Genomic DNA, 20,139 nt, shown 5'->3' on the forward strand with positions numbered 1-20,139 from the left:
CCCCCTCCCCTTGTAGCTGCCATAATAGTGACTCCTACTACAGAGCACTCGCCCTCTCAGGAGGGAGCAAAATCTCAGTTCTTTGGAGGGAGATGAAGGTTCTTCAGAAGCAGGAAGAGACTGATTTGTTCAGAACTGGAGTGCATCAGGTTGGTGCATCTCTCAAAGCTAAGGAATTTTGCTCAGCTTTCATATTGCCAGTTCCACTGCCTCAGTCTGACTGCATTGTGCCTAACTGCTGCACAGGGAAAAGTAAGGACAGTGTTACTCCAAGAGGAAAGATCTCCTTATCCCACACCACAGTAGACAAGAAAGCTGTGTGCTGAGGTTTCCAGATAAGCAGCCTCAAATGCTGATGCACTGACTCAAAGGTCAGTGCCAGCCTTATTCTTGCTACATTTAAACACATCTCTGCACACTAAAGGACTAACTGCTGGTTTTGAAGGCTTTGCCAGTCTGCCTGGGAGAAAAGGGGTTTTCAGACCAGAGTTAACATCATTGATCTGCACTTTATGCAGTTCTTCTGTTCAGTACAGTGACTCAAACTTTAGCCAGAAAAGCTTTTTACTTCTACCTGAATCCTTCTCCTGACTGGTCTGAGTTCTCAGCTTTAACGTTACTGCATGCACAAAGACCAACATTTTACAGGTTGGAACTTCAACATCTGCTTTAAACATGTCCCTGTGACAACGTGCAACTAGCATCAATGCTCACTGGAATGTTATAGCAACATAATGGAATCTACTTAGCTATAGTTGAATAGTTTTAAGCTATAAAAAAAAAGAACCTAAAAGATGCAAGCAAACTCTTAAATCACAGCAGCCCTATGGCATCAAAGGTTCCAGTGGAGATGTGGGTGCTGATCTCATCCTGCAGGTTCCTTTCTGTTCCTAGCCAAGACAGGGACCAGGAACAGTTCCTGTTTCTCATCAAGACTTTATCTGGGTTGACACCTGGGATGAAAAAGGAAGGAGTCATTAACAAGTACAAATGTTATGCCCTTCAGGTTCCCTGCATGCGGTAAAAAGGGTTGTGTTGTTTCTGTTTAACTGTTGGCATATAAAGCCAACACCCTTCATCTCTGGGGATGGAGAGAGCTAACCAGTGCCCTGAGCAGTACTGCACCTCAGTACCTAATTCTTCCTTGGAGCTTTCAGCTAACTATCAAACAGCTAAGGTCACCTTTGAAGCAGCATTAAAGATTTACATCTTTTCTTTCCCTCCTTCCACACTTGTTTACTGGCTTGCAGCCAGGAGCTGGTACAGGCAGGGTTCTCACTTTTAACATGCCTCCCTGCCTGAACATGAGCAAGAGCAGGGAGTAAAGCTCCACTCCAGCCCATTTTCTGCAGCTACGTATGGAGTCAGAATTCATTCTCTCCTCCCTAGCAGTGCTGCTGGGGCTGCCCCTAGATCAGACAGATCTTTCTCAGATAGCCTGCTTGGTTTATAAGAACTGCTTTTCCCCCCACCCCAGAACCAATTTCAGATACAGCTTGGCTAGGGGAGGCAGCAAGAGGTAGAGAAAGAAGACTACGTTTGCAGGTGCATGTTGAATTCAGGCTCAGGCTGAATTCTCCAAATTAACAAGCCAGGAGATGCTCTTGATCCCTCTCCTGTGCTAGCTTGGCAGAGTAAGGAGGAGTGGAAATTCACAAGCAAGGTGAGTAGCTGCAACTCCTCACAGGGTGATTACCATCTATTATTCATTATCTTATGTAGGTCAGATGCTGACCGGGTAGTTTTGTCATGCACATCTCTGCTCTCTGAAAGAGGAATGGAGGCCTCTTTCTGAGGAGCTTATACAACAGGCACTTGCAAGACAAAGTTAGCCGTGCTCTCCACGAGGGCTGAGCATCAGAGGAGAAAGCACAAGTCATATTCCCAGTATTTAGATGAAACCTTACCACTGTTAGTTGTCCATTTTTGGCTTTAAAGATCTGAGGCTCCTGCCCAACAGTGAAAATCATCGTCCCTTCCTTCCCAGAGCCAACACGAAACTGAAGACTGCATGTAGACAGAGAATTACTCATTAGATTCTTTCCTCAAAATAGGCTTTACTCTAAGCCCCCCTTATTTCTGTTCCCTTGGCAAATCTTGTTAGATTAGAAGATCAGAACCCTCCAGCTTAGGTAAATTTCCTAAACAATTGCATTATACCACACAACCCTGAAGGATTTGATGAATGGAGCATGCCTGCCTGGTCTGGGCATTAGAATCTTTCCTGGTGCAATTAAGCTTTAGAAGATAAGCAGATCTGGCCTGGAGAAAACTATTGAATACACAGAATCTAATTACAATTGAAATGCAAAGGCCAGAGAAAAAAGCTGGAATAGAAGTACAGGTTTCATATGACAGTTTCAATTTATGTATAGATTTAAGAGACAAACTGCATCACCTGTCATTAGCTTGGTGGTGTGGCTAAGAAGGTTCCTGTGTTCAGCAGTCACATTTTAGGGCCTTTCAAATCTTCTAGGGAGAGAAGCATTTTTCCTGAAATGACCTGCAGGCTTAGCCCACCAGGCTTTTCTCAGGGCTGGTTCTGATGAGACCTATTGTAAAACCACTAGTCGCACAAACCTCATGCACAGGTCACATGAGTAGGAGACTGGTGGGTACAGCCAGATCCAACAGGTCTGCTTGTAATGCTACAACAGTAGGCGGGGGAAAGCATTTTCAAAGTACAGTCGCCCATTAACAACTTTGTTTTTCATGGGCAACTCTTGGAGCAGTACACCTAACTGTGCAATCACAACCATTATGGAAGCAAGCTTTGCTAGAATTGGTAATGGGCTGCAATGATTTTTAATATATTATCTTCCAGTGTGTCCCACCTTGTTTCCCCACTGCCAATGAAAAGAAGTCACCAGAACAGCTGTGCTACTGCAACAGATCTCTAATCAGCTTACAGGGTAGTGTCTGCTGCTGTGACATAAATAGCTTTGACCCAAGTAGTCCAGACCAAAAAGTCTTTAAAGCAGATTCTGACACAAAATACAGCCTGCACGATTCTATCCATTCTACATCATTTCTTACCTTCCCTGCACAACTTTAACAAGATTTTGCTTATTGGCCAGCATGCAGAGTTTAGTGACTGTTTCAAAGATATGCTCACACTGAAGTATCACATCTCCCTGGAAACAAGAAAGAGGCATAAAGTCATCTGGTGTTACATCAGCATGCAAGCTAGTCAACAGTTCTTGTTTGGAGAAACTTTCCCCAGTTTGGGGAAACTCCTTTCTAATACCAGAGTAGTGACTGTTGTACAGAAATGACCAACCACCACATATCAATTACAAATGATCACATACAAGTTTGATATGTTAAAAAGCCTTTCCTAGGGCTATTCAGGATTTATAGCAACTCTGGTTCTAACAAGGAAAGTGAAAGCTTTCATAATGAGGCAACATGAATTTAAAGGACTAACAGATCTACAGTATTAGTAAATGTCAGTAGTGGTGTATCTGAGTATTTCACAGGAAAATATTAAAACTGTCGGCTACAAGACCCTGTTTCTAACCACAAGCACACAGTAGTTACATTTCAACTTCCTACCTTCTGTTTGTTGTCCTCAGGAACATGAATGACTACAATTCCATCACTCAGGTTACTGGTAGAAATGCCTTCAAAAGAAATGCAAGAATTGGAGGAAAAACAACCAAAGACAGTTACACAACATGATCAGCATCTACTCAGTTTAAGGAGGGCACTGTTCTTGCAATGGCAGTGACTCAAGCTCTGTCCTGTTTGCAGAAGAAGTCGTATTCCTGAAGAGTGACTCTGTACCTTTGCACGTGCAAAGGAATTTTATCCCCCAGCTTAGATACCTTCAAAGAATTAGCATAGTTTTATTGCTTTAAGTCTTCAGAATACATTCTGTAGATCTAACTGTCATCCATTTACCCGAAACTCATTTGTATTTAAGCATGATTCATTAAATGTTTGGCCCAGACCTTTCCATATTATCTATGCATCTATGAAACTAGCATAATCACTGTTCTTCCGAGGTAAAATTTCGATTCCCACTGAAAAACACTTTCCCTGTCCCTCCCCAAACCACCATTTGATTCTAGTAAACAGATCTATTTCCCTAATCCAAGCAAAAAGTGACCATAAGAGTGCAGAGGTGATAGCCTAAGACCCACTACTGCTGAACGTTCATGAACAGAAAGGTTCTGAGGGGTGAATGAAACAAGAGTTGGTACTTGCTTTTCAGATAAGGCTGTGTCTCTATGAAAACCTACTCTGCTCTAAAATACAGCAGTAGATTGTTACAGTAAAGGAGGAGGGATAAAGTACAGATTCTACCCCTGGACTACAGTTCAGTCCAGCTGCAAAATTAAAACAATACCTAAAAAATAGGGTAAGAAAGTTCCCCCCTACCCATTTCAGCATAAAAGGAAGTCCTCATACTCTTAAGTATTTCAAGGTACTATGTCCTCCTGCTCTTAAATATTTTAAGAAACTGCATGCTGATCTGCAGACCCTTTAGCCAGCCACAGGAAAGAATGCTGTCAGGTAGAACACTGCTTCAAGAGTCTTTCAAAGACCAAGTTTTAGAAGTTTGTCTTTTCACCCTCAAGTTCATTGATGGAAAGGAAAAAATCTGACAGTGACTTACACCATTACCTTTCAAAGTGGCATAGTCTATTTTTTGTTTGATCTTGGCCATTTCTACCACATAAGCTGCGGACTGGGTCAGAACAAGTAGCCGTTCTCGTGCTTTGAAGCCATTCCTGTCATATTTTACCACGGGGGTCACGTACTGAAAACAACAAGTTAGTGTTAGTATTTCTCACTATAGCAGGGCTCTGTGCTAGAGGCAGTTCAGGAACATGCAACACTGCTCTGTGCAGCTGGGATCTACATCTTACAGTGGCCATTGCCACCACCCGCTTATAATCTCGTTTCTTTATGCTTTGAAATTCAGATGATAGAATCTTATTTTGAGAAAATGGTTTGCCCGTGCCCTCTGTGCCATAATCATGGGAAGCGCAGTGCACACATCTGCACTTTTACTGTCGATTATAGTTCAGTCAGGAATGATGCTTGTTAAGCTGTTATTAACAAACACACTTAAAATAATCATCTTTTTGTCTCGGTGTATTTTGAGACCTGTCTCCAGTTTAAAAGCAAAGACATAATTGCTACTACACTGCTACTTGCTCTCTGCCCTGCCACCTAGCAGTGGCTTCCAGACCGCTGCAGGCATCAAGGCTTGCTCCAGTCTCTGTGGCTGTCTGCCAGGACTCTGGAACACAGATGGTTCAAGAGCAGCAATGCCTGCTGACGGGCTGCTAAATTCCAATTTTCTTTACTTACCTTGATCTTCTCACCATGGATTAGCTGCAATACTTTGGGGTTTATATCGTTCTCTTCTAAGAAGCAAACCAGAAAGACACAAACTGAGTGTAGGCAATGGACTGCTCACACCCCTACCAGCAAAAAGCTAAACAGCTACATTAGTTGTCTTAATCCTGTTAATCTGTATCCTGTTGGTACAGTACGCTCCCTTCTAAATTAAGTGTTCATGTCCAACTCTTCCTAAACCTGTCTCAGTGATTTTTCTGCCTGAAAGTAACTTGAAGCATGAGTTACTTGACTTTTCCAATAGTGAGCCCAGACTTTCACCCACCACCCACCCACTGTCCTTGCACCCTACCAGAACTTCCAGAGCCTTCTCCCTTGCAATGTGCCATTAGGGCTCTTTTCTCATCCTTTTTATGTGCTTAACGCTGACTATACAGATTCCCCCAAATTCATCTCTCCTTCCCCAACAGCCCCAATCCTTAGGATTGGATCCCCTACAGCTAGCAATGTTGCACTACAATGTCTCAGCTCAGTGTCCCTGCTCCATTCAGCATGCTGAAGGTAGGTCCCAGGTCACTCCCAGCCCATGGGGGATTTCACCTGGGTTTATGGCTCTCTGTTCCAAGATGGATTCCAGCTAACCCCAGTTTGAGAATAAAGTCTAGCAGACTGATTGACAGTGACCACTAAACATGACAGGGCAATGGAATTCCCATGGCATGGGCCGAATCCAGCAGGAGAGGCTGCCTCTGACAGATAGGAGCTCCTCTTGGAAACTGAATCTATTTTATCAGACAGGATTTTCCTGAGCAAGGACCACATCCTTCAGGAGGTTTATGTACTCACTTAGTCGGGTTTCCATGAAAGGCTGGTTTATGCTCTGCAGGTAGCCCTCCTTCTTCCCTCTGAAAATGGCACTTGCTACAACTTTTTGCTGCAACTGTTTTAAGAAGGAACACCCTTTACCATCTTAGGGTTTCTCCATTAATAGCATCAGCAGTTATAATGCAGGCATCACTGCTAGACAGTATTATTCTTTGACTCATGCAATATCTAACTGACTCATGCCACACTTCTTCATTTTAAGCTTATTTAGTTTATTCCTGTACTATAGCACACAAAGAGGTAGTAGGGGAAAATAGTCTTGCAGATCCTTTCTTATTTATGGATCTATTCTGCTTATATGAGATGCAGTTACATGCTGTAAGATTGAGACCTGTGCATCTGTATAACTGCACTGCACATTTCAAGTGTTACTGAAATGTGAACACTGGACTCCAGCTTCAGAAGTGTTTGTTCAGTGTAAGGAGCAGTGGCCTATTAAAAAGTACAGTTTGTGTTTCAGATAATTCTCTGAAGAGCACATAAGAGGCACACAGTATGTTTTAACTTGCATGTTCACATTTCACATATTAGTTACCTGTACTTTCCTCTCCGCAGTAACTCCTCGGCAATATTTTCTTACTAGGTTCCTAATACAGATTTTCTGCAGCATCTCGGATGTCTACCAAAAATAATAACAAAAAAACACGGTTGTGCAAACAGCTTCTGCTGCAGCCCTAAAAATAGCTTGCAACAGACAAACATTTGTTAACATCTAGTCAGAAATCCAGTAGTCATTTGACAGGACAGTACATTTCAGCTCTTGCAGCCTAAAGCCCCACCTACAGAATAGCTTTCTGTTAATGCCTATACGACAGCTGAAAGGCAGGACACCACGCGGCTGAATTATTACTGGAGTTACTGAAAGCAGCAAATAGCATCTGTCACCAGCAGATGAGCCCACAGCATAGAGCCGGTAGCATGCCATTAGCATTGTTCTTCATGTTACCTTCAGGTTTAGCTTTTCAATTTCCTCTACCCACCTGATCTTCCAAGCACTGGCTACAGCCAGTGTGGGAGTGATCTTTCTATTCTTGATCTAGTCTAAGAGCAGGATCAAAGGGACAGTAACAACAGTCAGCAGCTGCTTCTAAATGAAAGTTCTGCTGGAAGCAATTTAAGTTTGTCCAGCTTGTGCACTGAGGATGCCTGTCCTGCCAAAGCCCTAAGGCTACAAGTTTCTACCTGCACTGCAAGTTTAAAAGGTTGCAGGATTTTGTCTTTAACTGACCTCATGAGTTCACTTTTCTGATGCTGCACCTTTGTTCCTATTGCTGAGAACAAAGCATTAAGCTCCCTCCTTTCCCTCAGGAACTTAAGTGACAGTGACATTCCTCCCATTCCCTTCCTCCCCTCGCCCACACAAATGATCTCGGGGTCTTTCAAAGGATCTGCAATCATGTCTGAACAGAGGACAAGCCAGCAGATCACTGCTCTTTCATTCATGAAGTGTAAATACAAATGACCGTATAACAGAAGCCGCCTTCACCACTCACCAAACCTGCAACGGAACTCACCTCTTCTAGGATAGAAGGAGGCTGGAGCCAGCTCTTGTCCAAGACATTTTTTGGAAGATGGTCTCTGAGCTTCATAAAGTAGGTATATTGTACAAGCCGTACAAATTCAACATTCTCTGGGCAAAGAGGTTTTTTTCGATTGATGAAGCCATTTATGAATCTACAGAAAACATCACCAAACAGAACTTAGATGTTATGTTCAGAAATCAATGAAAATGAAAGGGAAATCATAAAAGGCAGAAAACAGGCTAACAGATCACTGACACTTGGGTGCAGTCACCTGTATTACAGTAACGAAAATCTTAAGCCTTGCAATATGTCAAACATTAATAAAATTTTCCAAGTTCCACTGATCAAAATACAGTGATTTGGAGTTCAAAGTTTTTTCACTTCTGAAGCAGTATTCAAGAGCTGGGCTTAAGGGAGTGGAGAGGGAAGATCACATACAAGGAGAATGGACAAGCTTGCAATAATCGGTTTGGAAATCCTCTGGGATATGCCACTGAACTAGCAGAGTAACAGAAATTTGCACAAGTAGGTCAGGAAATTCATGAATAGGTGACAGGCATTTCTGATAAAGCCCATCTGGCAACCGTCCTGGTAACTACAACAGTAGCTTAGAAATAGGCATGAAGGAAGTGATTTTGATTCAGCGTATTGTCAGTACTCTGGGCTTGCTGTCCAGAGATAGTCACCATGCTGTGACCCTCCCCTCAACCACCGCACAGCGATATTTACTTCCTGATTATCTGAACAGCCCATGTCCTCTTCTTGGCCTCTTTCCGTGCCAGTGCCCCTCGCCAGCAAGCCTCCAGCTTGATAGCTGCAAGAATTAATCAGGTCCTTGTATTAGTATTAGAGGTCCTATGTCATGGTATCCTGTGAATTCACAGAGCAGAAATTATAACTAGCTCTTCTGCAGCTCTTCTCATCAGCTGATCTTTACAGTAAGAAGTCGAGAACATTTTGTTCTTCACAGTAACTGGCTGATCCAGCACCACCTGTATTGTAGAGCTCAACCTCACGGCAGTGCCTGACCGGGTCACCATTCAGGTTCCCACTGTATCCTATATATGGCAAGCAGCCTATCCTAGGAAACCAGTCTTTTAATCTGCAATATTATATAAAACTGCTTGATCACAAATGGACAAGCTGTTATTTCCCTACCAAGCTACAGAAGTTCTTAAAACATAAGAGGGAAAAAAAATTAAAACAAGTATCTTAAAACATCCTCACATGCACAGCAGAGGGTGCTGCTGCCCCACAGAACTGGTTGCAGTTCTGAAGAGAGGCCAAGAGGCGCACATGGTATGGGGAGTGGAGTAAAGAGACTTCTTGGAGTGTTCTTCATACAGCTGTCATCTGCATCTGGACCTAACATCCGTAGCTAACACTCCCTGTGGGGAAGCGGTAAGTGCTGTCTGCAGCAAAATGGATTCATGACCTCCCAAAGCTGCAACTCTGACTGGAAAATTTAGCCCTGAGAACAGAACCCTTGATTTCAACGCCTGTACCTGCTTCTCTCTTCTTCTTGTACTCTCTCTTCCCAAGGCATCCTTTATATTTGGCCTGTAGTCTTGAAACTGGAAAAAAAAGTAGAGAGACATTGCTTGTATCTACAGCATCACAGCATTTAGGAGCTCCGTTCCCAAACTCATAGTGAGAAATTCCTTCAGACACCAGGTGCCAGTCACAGCCACAGAGGGTCCTCCACAATTACTGCATACTGAACTAAGGTGCCAAAACACCAATGAAACAGGAACATAAATAACCCGAATAGGAAAATATGCCCTTGATCTGCACTATGCATTTCAAGCAGGTACAAAAAGGTAACACTAGAATGCCCTGTTTACAAGACAGGTGCCATCCCAATCCTGGGGGAAAAGTACTTATTGCATCTAGACATGCACAATGTTACTAGTATGACCAAGGAGATGAAGCAGCAAGGAGCTCTGAAGGAGTGACGTATCCAGAACTCAAGCAATATAGCTAGTGATTTTCCCCATCCTGAAAAGAGACTAACGCAGAAAGTTTCCTGGGACTCTCTAGGGCTACGCAGACTAGGGGCCTCAGCTCTCCGCAGGGTGCATCTGCTACACGAATCTGGAGCCCAGAATCCACAACATAGTTCAGTCAGGCTCTGCTTTTCAGTCTATACGATAAACGGAACTGAAACCATACCTAGCAGGTGCTTTCTTAATTCAAATGCGTCTTCAGTAGCAAACAGAGTCTTTGGGAAACGAATGAATATTTTGGTTCTGAAAAAGAGACCGTGAACAGCTTATTCATAGTGAGCCATCATTTCAGCTGCTCTAACTAAGGGCGAAGTCCTCCAACTAGCTGTAGTACTGAGAAGTTACATCTCTTTCCATAACTATTTCTCTTCATTCCCCTAACTTGCACATCCTGTCAAGCACTTTTTCCAAAGGGCAGCAGGGAGAGGGAAGGAAGCAAAGCAGAAATAGTTACTGCACAAGATCCCAGTGGCCTTGGATGGAGTAGCTCTGCTTATAGACAACTTGTAATTTTCAACACTGGGAAACTTGCAGGAATCCCAGGAGTTGTGGAGCTCAGGATAAACAACTGAAACCCAGTGAGAACAGGCTTCCTTTTCTTAGCTATAATTCTAGCCAATTAATTCACAGATTCTGTTGGCCAGCGGTCATGTAAGAGAACCCTGACTGGCTCATGTCTTGTCTGGCAGGAAAAGGACAAAGTTGTGGTTCAGGAATGGTTGCAAAGGCCTTAAAAAAGTTCCCAGGCCTAAGACAGGCAAGTTGCCTCAGGCTGCCCAAGCATGTACAGGACAGGGATGTAGGAAGACCCGGAACTGAAGCAAGGCAGCCCATCTCTCCTAACCCAGAGACAGAAGTAACTAGGCTAGATTCAAGCTTCCATGGAGATATGAAGGAGTGAATAAACAGAAAATCTATGCATATAGACTTTTTATTTATCCCCTTGCTCTGTGCATTGTATGCTTTTGGGGTTAGTCTACTTTGGCTTGTTTTAAAGAAGTCACTAACCAGAAGTTGTCAGATTTCCAGACCCAGGCAGGTCTGCCCAGTTCACATGGTCAAACAGGAGCCAAGCTCAAGGGGTCTGTTCACATGGCAGCACGCTGCAGCTTCAGGAAAGCAGGGCATGGTGGCTTGCACTCGGGGACAGAACAGACTACCAAATACAGCATGCACTATGCAGGCGACAAGCAGAGATCGCAGCCAGAGAAAGGAAGCTTACCTTCCTAACTTGTATTCCTCTGGCTTGTAACCAATATACTTTATGAGCCTCTCCACACCCTCAGCTGCTGGCCCATGCCAGTGTGGCCAGGTAGCTGGACACAGGGACTTATACCTAAAAGATCAGCAAGACATCAACATAAACCAGTTCAGGTTTGAGGGATGCCCTCCTCCCCGAAAGTGCTACAGCTTTATTCAAGGCAGATGATGTCAAAGCAGATTGAAATGGATACGGGGGAAAAAACAACAACAAACAAACACTTGTAACACCCACCCATCAAAAAGTAAACGAAAAAACCTTTGGAGATTACATGTTTTGAAATGTGGGGGGGGAAGAGACACACATCTGCTGATACCTACACATCTCAGATCACAGACTTGACATTTAAAAAAACCTTGCTCTGAAGCCCTCATGGGAGCACTGCGCAAGGGATCAGAAAGGGCAGGTTCCTCTTGGCTAGAGGGTAGAACAGCTCCATTTACCTTTGCAAGAAGAGTTCATACTTCCGCCGGTATGCGAAGCCAGCTCGTCTCACCCGCAAGTGCTCCATCAGTCCCAGGTACTTCACCTGATGCCGGATCAGGTAATCATCGAACTTCCCTGTAGCAAGCACACACATAGTCACTGGTAAATACGATCAGTAAAAGCTCATTCAGTGTTCCACATACTGGGACAGAAAACAGGAGAAAAGAATTAAATCCATGATTACCCAAGGTGACTTCTTGGCTGCTAACTTAACCAAGAAATACTTTTTTGTCTGCTGTACCTAGCCACAGCTAAGCTAAGGCCTCCCTTTCTTCATTCCTTTACCTTAACTGTGCATTCAGCCCAATACCTTACCAGGCTCCTTGTTTTCATTAGGTTTAATGCATCGAACATAAGACGGCTCCTTGGACATCAGTATTTCTATTAGACTTGTAAGGCTGTTTTTGAACTGGGTTGCAACCTAAAAAGACATCGACAATCTCTCTTAGCCTTGGAACTCAACCGCTACGTTGAAATCAACTCATTCACTGCACCGATCTTAGATTGTAAGTTAAAGGCTGATCTATACATTATCACCACAAAGAGTTTTAGAAGCACAGCTAACTATAAGTTATCTGGACAGGGTGCTTAGCTGGAAGATCTGAATCCCTGCCATGCAGCTGGACACGCAAGGTAGCCATTGAGAAACTAAAAATTGCTGGATGCTATGCACAGAGCTCTTTTTAGAATGATACATTAATAACAATATTAAGATGTGTCACATTGCTAGCTGCTGTCTAAGCAATATGACTATTCAGGAAGCTAGCAGGGGTGTAACACCAGCAAAAAATTCCACTGAATTCAAGACTAAGGACAGGAAGGGAGGCTAAATCATGTGTTAGGAAGCTAAGTTTACATTTAAAGTTAAGACTAAAGATGAAACTCACAGTTTCTGGCCTCCTCCTGTTGTCTAGTTCTGATAGTAAAAAACAGTCTCTAATGATGCCATTTTTAGAGTTGCACAGCACCTGAAACAGGATAAATGAAAAGCTGCCACATTTAGCAGGCATGATATTCCTAACTGTGATACATCTAAGCTGAAATAGCACAACTGTAAGGACATTCAGCACTAGAGATTATTGCTTGCATTTCTCTGCTAAGAGTCATAAAAATCAAAAACCAGAAGTGATCTCTCCAATCATCTGTTTTGACTCCTTTCACATGCATTCACATTCATTGCTAGATGTCGCACACATCTCTTAGAAGGACAATGAACTCTGTATTAAAGACCGATCTACAGAGTTTAAGGCCAGAAGCCTGACTTCCTATGTCCAAGTCCTCTTAATTTCATCAGCCCAGATCCAGCCCAGCCTATGACGAGACTATGTAATTGCCATATCTCTGTCTGGCAGATATTAGTAAGAGCCTTTTCATTGGTTTTGATTTCAGCCAAGGATAATCCTCTCAGATCAAGACAGGCTCCATGTAAATACCTAAAGAACACAGTTAAGAAGAAATCTGTGTTCCTGCTTGCCACAGAGGTAAAGTACATCTTCTGCAAAACATCTCTTTGCTTCAAGAAAGGTAGCTTACAAGAACAGTATCCCTTTTTTGTTCTCACCTCTTTCAGGTTTCTGTACAGGAGATCATTATTCTTCTCAAGAAATCCTGAAAGAAAAAAAGTTTCAGTTCTTCTTGGATGCCACACTCTTTAGCACAGAAGTTTCAGGAGCTTAAAGAGGAGATCTCCAATCTCGCTAGAAGGCAGTTGTCTACTTCTACATCAAGAACCTCAACACATTAACAGGCCTGCAACACTCCACACAGTGAGCTCTCAGTGGCTCTCAGTGGATGTGCTTAGAACATGATGGTGAACTTCATTTATTGACCTAATGAGATACCGCCATTTCCTGCTGTAGCCATTATCAAACAAAACTTGAAGAACAGATATTTTCTTGAGTCTGACTCCATTCAGTGGCAGCCTTGTTGCTCTATGAGCAGAGTCAAGCCAACACACTTAGAATTTATGTGTCCACAGCTCAGTGCAGATAGGCATCAAACCTGCAAAACCATCAAGATTCTGCAGCAGGATAACATTAACTTATCTAGATTTTCCTTCTGAAAATTTAGGTCCTGGGAATTCACACTGCATTCACCATTTTAGACTATTGAGTAAGAGTACCTTTAGAAGGCAGGTGTTTTATAATTCATCTTCATATCAGGTTAGTATTTCCCACATTGGTTTAAATGCTCAAGTAACTTCTAGACTGACATTCTGTTCACACTTACCGACAGCACAGTAAGTGACTTCTCCTGCATAGTGAAGGAGACGGAAATCCACCCAGTCAATTGATTTTCGTGTTTTCTGATCTGCAAGTTTGCGACTGCAGAAAGAAACAAGAAGAAAAAATGGCAAATAGATTTCTTCAGCTTGTAGGAATTCACTTGCACAGAAAGCAGCTGTATGACAGATAGGAACAGATTTTAAATAGACTTCTACTAACACAGCTCTGACTACACAGTTATAGCTCATAATCAGAGAATTATCCACCTGTCCGTTCCGAACAAATAAAAGCAGAAGTCAGTACTGAAGAACAGGAGTCATCTATTACCACAGAAACAAAAATATTTACAATCTATCCATTGCTGTTTGGAAATGATCGCTCATTCTGCAGGTAATAAGATTTCCTTTTATAACATTCATTTAAATATATTCTCATCTCACACATGCTAAAAATATCACCAGCTTCCTCAATTTCAAACTGAAATCAGGAGGGAATGATTGCTTGACTTATTTTGCCCCAGAACAAAAATCAAAGTTTTCCATAGCAGGAACATTTTAGAATGTAAGGGCTCCTGGAGGAGAGAAAGGAGGGGTGGGGGGTGGGGGGGGGGGGAGAAGTTAACTTCACAGTTGAAGTTTCAGCTGTGTAAACTGCACAGAGTTGTGTATCACAATAGTACAATAGTATATTAAAATTTCCTTCCAATTGTATTGCCAAATACAGATATGGTATAAGCAAGCAGTTCTAGCACTCCTGTTTAAAGCTTTTAATCAGACAGAACAGTATTAAGACGCACTGTGGTGACAAGGAATTTGGCTACACGTTTTTCATTTCATTGTAATGAGCTTCAAAGACCTAGAAACACAGTATATTGCAAACAGTAAATTCAGTAGCTTGACTCTGAATTGACAACTAGTCAGTTTTTCATTAGGCTTCTGTTAAGAACTGCCAGAACAATCTAGTATGAATGTGTTAATTGGCCACTAGAACAGAATCCACAAATACTATAAATTAAACATTTACTAAAATGCCACATGTTTGGGAGATTCTAGCAAGAGCATATTTCTTCCCTACTCCTACTCCTCAGACCTATCAAGATGGACTCTTGAAAGATATTTATGTACACTTCACAGCCTGGGCCTTCAGCTCCTCTCCACGGTATATTCAACTTTCCCTGAAGTCAGTGGGGGTCAAAGTCACCTACGATTCACAGGATTAATCCCTAATTTTTATATAGGGCACAAATGTGGAATGAAACCAGACTCAAAGATCAGCAACCCACTGGTAAAAAGACAGAAATTCCCCCTCCCATAATACCGCAGGTCACACTCTACCAGGGCAGCTCATTACAATGGTAGACAGGCTGCTCATCTTGATTTTCTTTGGTACTAAGAAAAAGTGTTCCCTCCCCATAACAGAGTATTGGAGAGGTCCTTGAGAAGAGTTGCCTTTGCGGTAGGATACAGAGCATAAGTGCATACGTCACGAAGTGGGCATGATCTCCTACTTTCTCTTCCAGCTTTTCCAAGAAGCTCAAATCAGTTGCTTCACCAGGCCGTAAACATTCTTCATCCTGAAACAGCAGATCAAAATTTTGTTCTGAACAATGTGTAAATAACAGCCAACCCTCCTCTTCACTAATAATTTAGTGTAACATTGTTACGCAAAACCAAAGACCTTTGTTATAATTTGAAATGAGTTCTACTTTATACAAGCAATTTCCTGGTTAAATTTAGAGCTTTGTTTTTCTGTTTCATGTAGAACCGTCAAGTCAAATCAAGTCAAGTCAAATCTGCCTTTTTTTCCAAATCAGCAATGCTCTGCCTCAGCCTTTATTACTTATAGCCCATTTAAGCAAAAATAACAGTGTGAAAGATGATATTATTGGACACCAAAATCCAGAAGGACCTAAAGGACCCTTGGTCTGCATGAATCACACAGCTGGATTCTGCTTATAGAATATTCTCTTCTAACTCAAGAAACAACTCCTACTGCTCCCACAAATATTCTATGTGTAGAAAAGCTTTGCCTGAAAGAACAATCATTGTAATATGATACTAATGCTAAGCTTCAGTAGCATCCTCTCTGGCTTACAGTGTACTACTAATCCTTTGTCTTCTGCATTGAGGTGATGAAAATTTTCCTCTTTGTCAGCAAGTCAGCGGTAGTGGCAAGGCAAAGTTTAATTTTAAGTTTGGTTACAAGTTTCTTCAGGAAGCATACTAGATTTCTTACTAATTAGGGTTTGCATTCTAGAATGTATCATGGTAATTAGCTTTTGCGCTTAGTCTCCCTATGCATATTTAATCAGAGCAAAAAGGGTTACTCTGCACTGCAAAACCGTCTCCTTATTAAAGGATCTGGAGAGAGCTGCATTCGGCCTCTCCCATTTCTCCTCCTCTCACTATGAAGGCATAAAGCGGGTCTCCTTTAGAGCAGTGGTTTAGGAGCGCTTGCATGCATTTAAAGAATAAGGAAACAAGGGTCAGATCAGTAGCTCGGGAGGTAGGCAGCTGTCAGGTTTCTCCTTCCTAGCTGAAGGCTTCTGATTCATTAGATATCAAGCCTAGCAAGTCATATAAGCAAACAACAAATGTGATGAGCAGTCCTCTTTCATCTTTATAAGAGCCAGGATATCGGGCTTCAGATGGCATGGAGAAGCCATGGCTAGAAGTATTCCTGGTGTTCTGCGATTGCCTAATGCAATACAGGCTGTCAGGAAAGGCTGTGAATGGTACTCAGAAAAGGCTTGGGTCTCATCCCTGCTACTGGCTACAGCCAGCTAGGTAGCTTTGGGCACCTCACTTCTGTCCACTACTGCCTCAGTTTGTCTCTAGGCAAAAAGTGAAGAGAATGGTCTCGACCTCCCTGATCAAGCACTCAGAGTTGCTGTGTAAGCAGTGTGCTTTCTCCAAAATCCACAACTCATTAGCAAGCAAGGATTCTGCACTAATCTTCTGTGTCTTTGCTTTCAAGGTCTATTTGTTTATATTCTAAATAATGCAGACCCCTCACATAATTAGAGGAAAAAATATATATGATTGTGAGGTATACACAATAAGGCACGGGCATTCTAATTTAAATAGCACAAACACTGTTCTTACCAGAATGGAGATTATTCCTTTATATTTCTGCTCAACCAAGTCGCAGATGATCTTGTTGTTAAAATATGGAATTGGTTCCCACTAGAATTAGGAAGAAAAAGGAAGAACAGTTTTAGAGAAGGTCTTCTCCTGTGCAGTTTTTCAGTTCTTTGGAGCTAGATTCTCTGGTCCTACTGAAGATCGGTGTAGGGAATTGGAACTATCCAGGCTGCTGGAGGAAAGACGGCAGCATAGTGAATTATCACCTGATCACACAGTCTTCCCCCTTTCAGCAGCCCAGACCATTCCCTTGTTCCCTACACTAGTACACTCAATCCTTCAGTGTCTTTTGCGCTGTAGATCTCTTATTTCTACAGGGACATTTTCACTGCTGACCTTTTGAGTTTTGGGGAATATCCTGTTCCTTTCTTAGACAGTGTAAATTAAGTCCAGACTAAACTACACTGGAAAAAAAGGGTTACAAAATAAGATCCACAGTCATCTTGTACTTCCCACATTAATAACGCAAAGATGAACTGTCCAGATTTGGGAATGAAAGGGTCTGCTGGGTAGAAAAAACTGAAGGCATACTGAAGCAGAACAGACTCACATAGGAAGCAGTCTTTAAAATGGGAACATAAATATACACAGAGGATAGTTTTACACATGGGTAGAAGCAAACAGGGCAAATAAAAAACAAGTTGTCCTTTTCATCGATGATCAACAGCATTCAGCATAATGGCTGTTCAAAGAGAAAAAGGGAATAATGAATTACCTCTATTCCTTCCAGCTCGTATTCCTCCTGCTCTGCTTTCAAGGTCATCTCGATCAACAGCTGCTGAAGCTTCTCATTGCAGTAATTAATGCAGAACTGCTCAAAGCTTCAGAGTGGTTAAATGAGCATTAATCCAAGTATTTCATGGGCATAGTTTTATTCCTTCCCCCACCCACCACCCACTCTTTTCCAATCAAACAGTCTACTTCTATACAGATTAAACCCCACAATGTTTTATAAAGAGAGCTAAAGGATTTTCTTTAAACACTCGCTCCCTTTTCCCTACCTACCCCTTAAAACTGTAACCAGATCAGAGAGCTCTGAGAACAGAACAAAAAAAACAAAAAAACAAAAAAACCCACCACACACACACACCACCTGTGCTCAGGCCTGTCTCCCTCTCTGCTAGATATGAACCTTATCAGCTGTACTGCAATCCTGAAGTCCCAGCACCTTCCCAGGATGCTGGACCAGTTATCAGAGAGCTCATTCAAGTCAGAGATACCAACAACTCTGGCAGGTGACATTGCTGACATTTCTGCAATATCCTTTCACCTGAAGGCACACTGGGGGCCTGAAGTCCTCAAGACTGACAGAACTATGTTTGACCAAAGAAAGCTATTTTCTGTGTGTTTGTGGCTTTCAAAGCTTTAAAGTTTCCTCATTTAACAGTGTGTATATGGCATATATTCTTTCTACACTGTTGTACCAATGGCTCAAATCCAGGCAAGCAATCTGAGCTAAAGCTTTCATCACAAAGCTGAGCTAATTTGGTGCATTTCAGACCATGCACTCATGTGTAGCTTGTCCTGCTGAGGTAAGACTAAGCTCAAGGAGCCATGTAGTACTTCAGCACGCACACACATTAGCATGAGGACAGACAGCCCCAGGAGCTGTTACCTGTTTGTGTCCAGTACTTCAAACCCATAGATATCCAGGAGACCAATAACAGTTTTCCGGGTTGAGTCCTGTCAGAGACACCATTTTTCCTTAGTGAGCTGCTGCTTCAGCTGATGTTCCTTCTCTGCATGTTTCATATCATTTTCTTCACTGTTAAATTTAATCTCTTAATTCTCCTTCTTCTGACAGCTTCACGTCATGTGCCAATACAGTGACCACATTTAAGCACGTAATGCACTGCCCAGGCTATTTAACACATATCTCCCACATTCCACACCTAACTAAACACAGGTTTCCAACTCCATGCTCCGGGATGCCCCTGCATCAACTACCAAGTGTTTAAAATATTTGGTGATGAAGCTGCCGGGCCTCATTCTAGAAAGACTACTCAGTGTGTTAGAAGTACACAGGACCCTAGACAAGAAACCAACCTTGTTGGCTAGAGAGCCATTAATTTTGTTGACTAGCCAAGTGAAAGTCCGCCCATAAATCGCCTTCGCTACCGCATCCCGAGCATAGAATGCCAGGTCCACATTCAGTGGGCTTAGAACCTAGAAGAAATTAAGGTATGCCAGACATGATAAATAACACAGCTGCAAATCCAGTTCACAGTTCTGGACTGGAGAGCAGGCAGTCAACACAGCAGTGTTCAGCCTATTTGAACTGTAACTATCTACAACTTTATTTGGCATCAGTGTTATTGCAGCCTGGTGAACCTCCAGCTTTAGGCCTCTTCTCAGTTCCACCAGGAAAGTTCACACTTGGTCTTAATACATGATGGCTGTGAACACTTCCCACTCAACTGTCCATATAAAGCAGTTTTGACTGGATCAGAGATTAGTTCTTAGTCCATTTTTTTTCCCAGAACTTCACAGATTACTTTATATTCCATCCTTTGTGGGGCAAGAGATCACCAATCAAATAATAGGAGCCAATGTTTGCCCTAAAGTATTAACATTTTTATCCATTAATTTGAGGAAGCTTTCACCAGTGTATATTGCCCTCCATATGATGCACAAAGGCAAGACAGGAAGGCAGCCACGTGCTAGCAGGATTGATTGGAGACTACCAAATTTAGGAAAGGAGGGAGAAGTCTTCTGACTTCCATTTATTTCTTCTTTTTCTTTTAATCTTATTACAAAATGCTCAAAGAACAGTTTATGCCAGTGCTTTCCTCTGTTTACACAGCCCAGTTTCCCAGGAAGAACTCCAGGGACTAAACAAAAAGAAATTAATTGGCTCAAACATGTGGCTACCTGCAAGTCTCCCATTACTGACTTTTTAAATATGGGTTATTACCTCATTCATCAATAAATACTCTAATAATGGGAATATATTTTTAGTTTAAAGTCTCAGGCTAACAGAGGAAGGTAATATGGATGAGGAGAAAGACACTCAGAGGGATCTGGTTTTACTGTGACACTTAACAGAGCTCCTCATCTGTCACTAACACTAGATGAGGCTGCCTTCCAGCTGGCTGGAGTTACAGTGGTCTAGTCAATACCTCCTCAGATCTGGCTTCAATCTTCCGATGGGTGAGAGCTTCCTGCAGAATCGACAAGTGCACACCCAGTAGCTGCAGAGAAGGAAATACTTGTACTCAAAATATGACCAGCGGTCTCCTGCTTAAAGAAGTAGCATAGTGTGGGGAGGAAATGGTTTTCCTATGAACTAAAAACCACTTT

At 42.4% G+C, this 20,139-nt stretch overlaps 1 protein-coding gene across 2 annotated transcripts in view; it reads right to left on the reverse strand.

Moving 5' to 3' along the window:
* Nucleotides 1-184: 184 nt before the first annotated feature.
* Nucleotides 185-20,139, reverse strand: part of MYO1H (myosin IH) — a 43,868-nt gene continuing 23,913 nt past the window's right edge. For both annotated transcript variants that reach the window (XM_026114584.2, XM_064521883.1), the window contains 24 exons: nt 19,959-20,030; nt 18,886-19,005; nt 18,455-18,522; nt 17,555-17,660; nt 16,801-16,881; nt 15,178-15,269; nt 13,701-13,795; nt 13,033-13,079; nt 12,359-12,439; nt 11,787-11,892; nt 11,429-11,546; nt 10,947-11,060; nt 9,891-9,967; nt 9,224-9,292; nt 8,448-8,532; nt 7,710-7,869; nt 6,731-6,814; nt 6,157-6,250; nt 5,323-5,378; nt 4,630-4,765; nt 3,556-3,623; nt 3,037-3,134; nt 1,908-2,007; nt 185-953 (listed from right to left, as the gene is read on the reverse strand). In XM_026114584.2, the coding sequence (XP_025970369.1) occupies nt 930-953; nt 1,908-2,007; nt 3,037-3,134; nt 3,556-3,623; nt 4,630-4,765; nt 5,323-5,378; nt 6,157-6,250; nt 6,731-6,814; nt 7,710-7,869; nt 8,448-8,532; nt 9,224-9,292; nt 9,891-9,967; nt 10,947-11,060; nt 11,429-11,546; nt 11,787-11,892; nt 12,359-12,439; nt 13,033-13,079; nt 13,701-13,795; nt 15,178-15,269; nt 16,801-16,881; nt 17,555-17,660; nt 18,455-18,522; nt 18,886-19,005; nt 19,959-20,030 (2,151 nt within the window). In that variant the 3' untranslated portion in view covers nt 185-929. The remainder of the gene's footprint in view (nt 954-1,907; nt 2,008-3,036; nt 3,135-3,555; nt 3,624-4,629; nt 4,766-5,322; nt 5,379-6,156; nt 6,251-6,730; nt 6,815-7,709; nt 7,870-8,447; nt 8,533-9,223; nt 9,293-9,890; nt 9,968-10,946; nt 11,061-11,428; nt 11,547-11,786; nt 11,893-12,358; nt 12,440-13,032; nt 13,080-13,700; nt 13,796-15,177; nt 15,270-16,800; nt 16,882-17,554; nt 17,661-18,454; nt 18,523-18,885; nt 19,006-19,958; nt 20,031-20,139) is intronic.

The sequence above is a fragment of the Dromaius novaehollandiae genome, chromosome 17 (genome assembly GCF_036370855.1).
Source record: "Dromaius novaehollandiae isolate bDroNov1 chromosome 17, bDroNov1.hap1, whole genome shotgun sequence".
Classification (NCBI taxonomy): Eukaryota; Metazoa; Chordata; class Aves; order Casuariiformes; family Dromaiidae; genus Dromaius; species Dromaius novaehollandiae.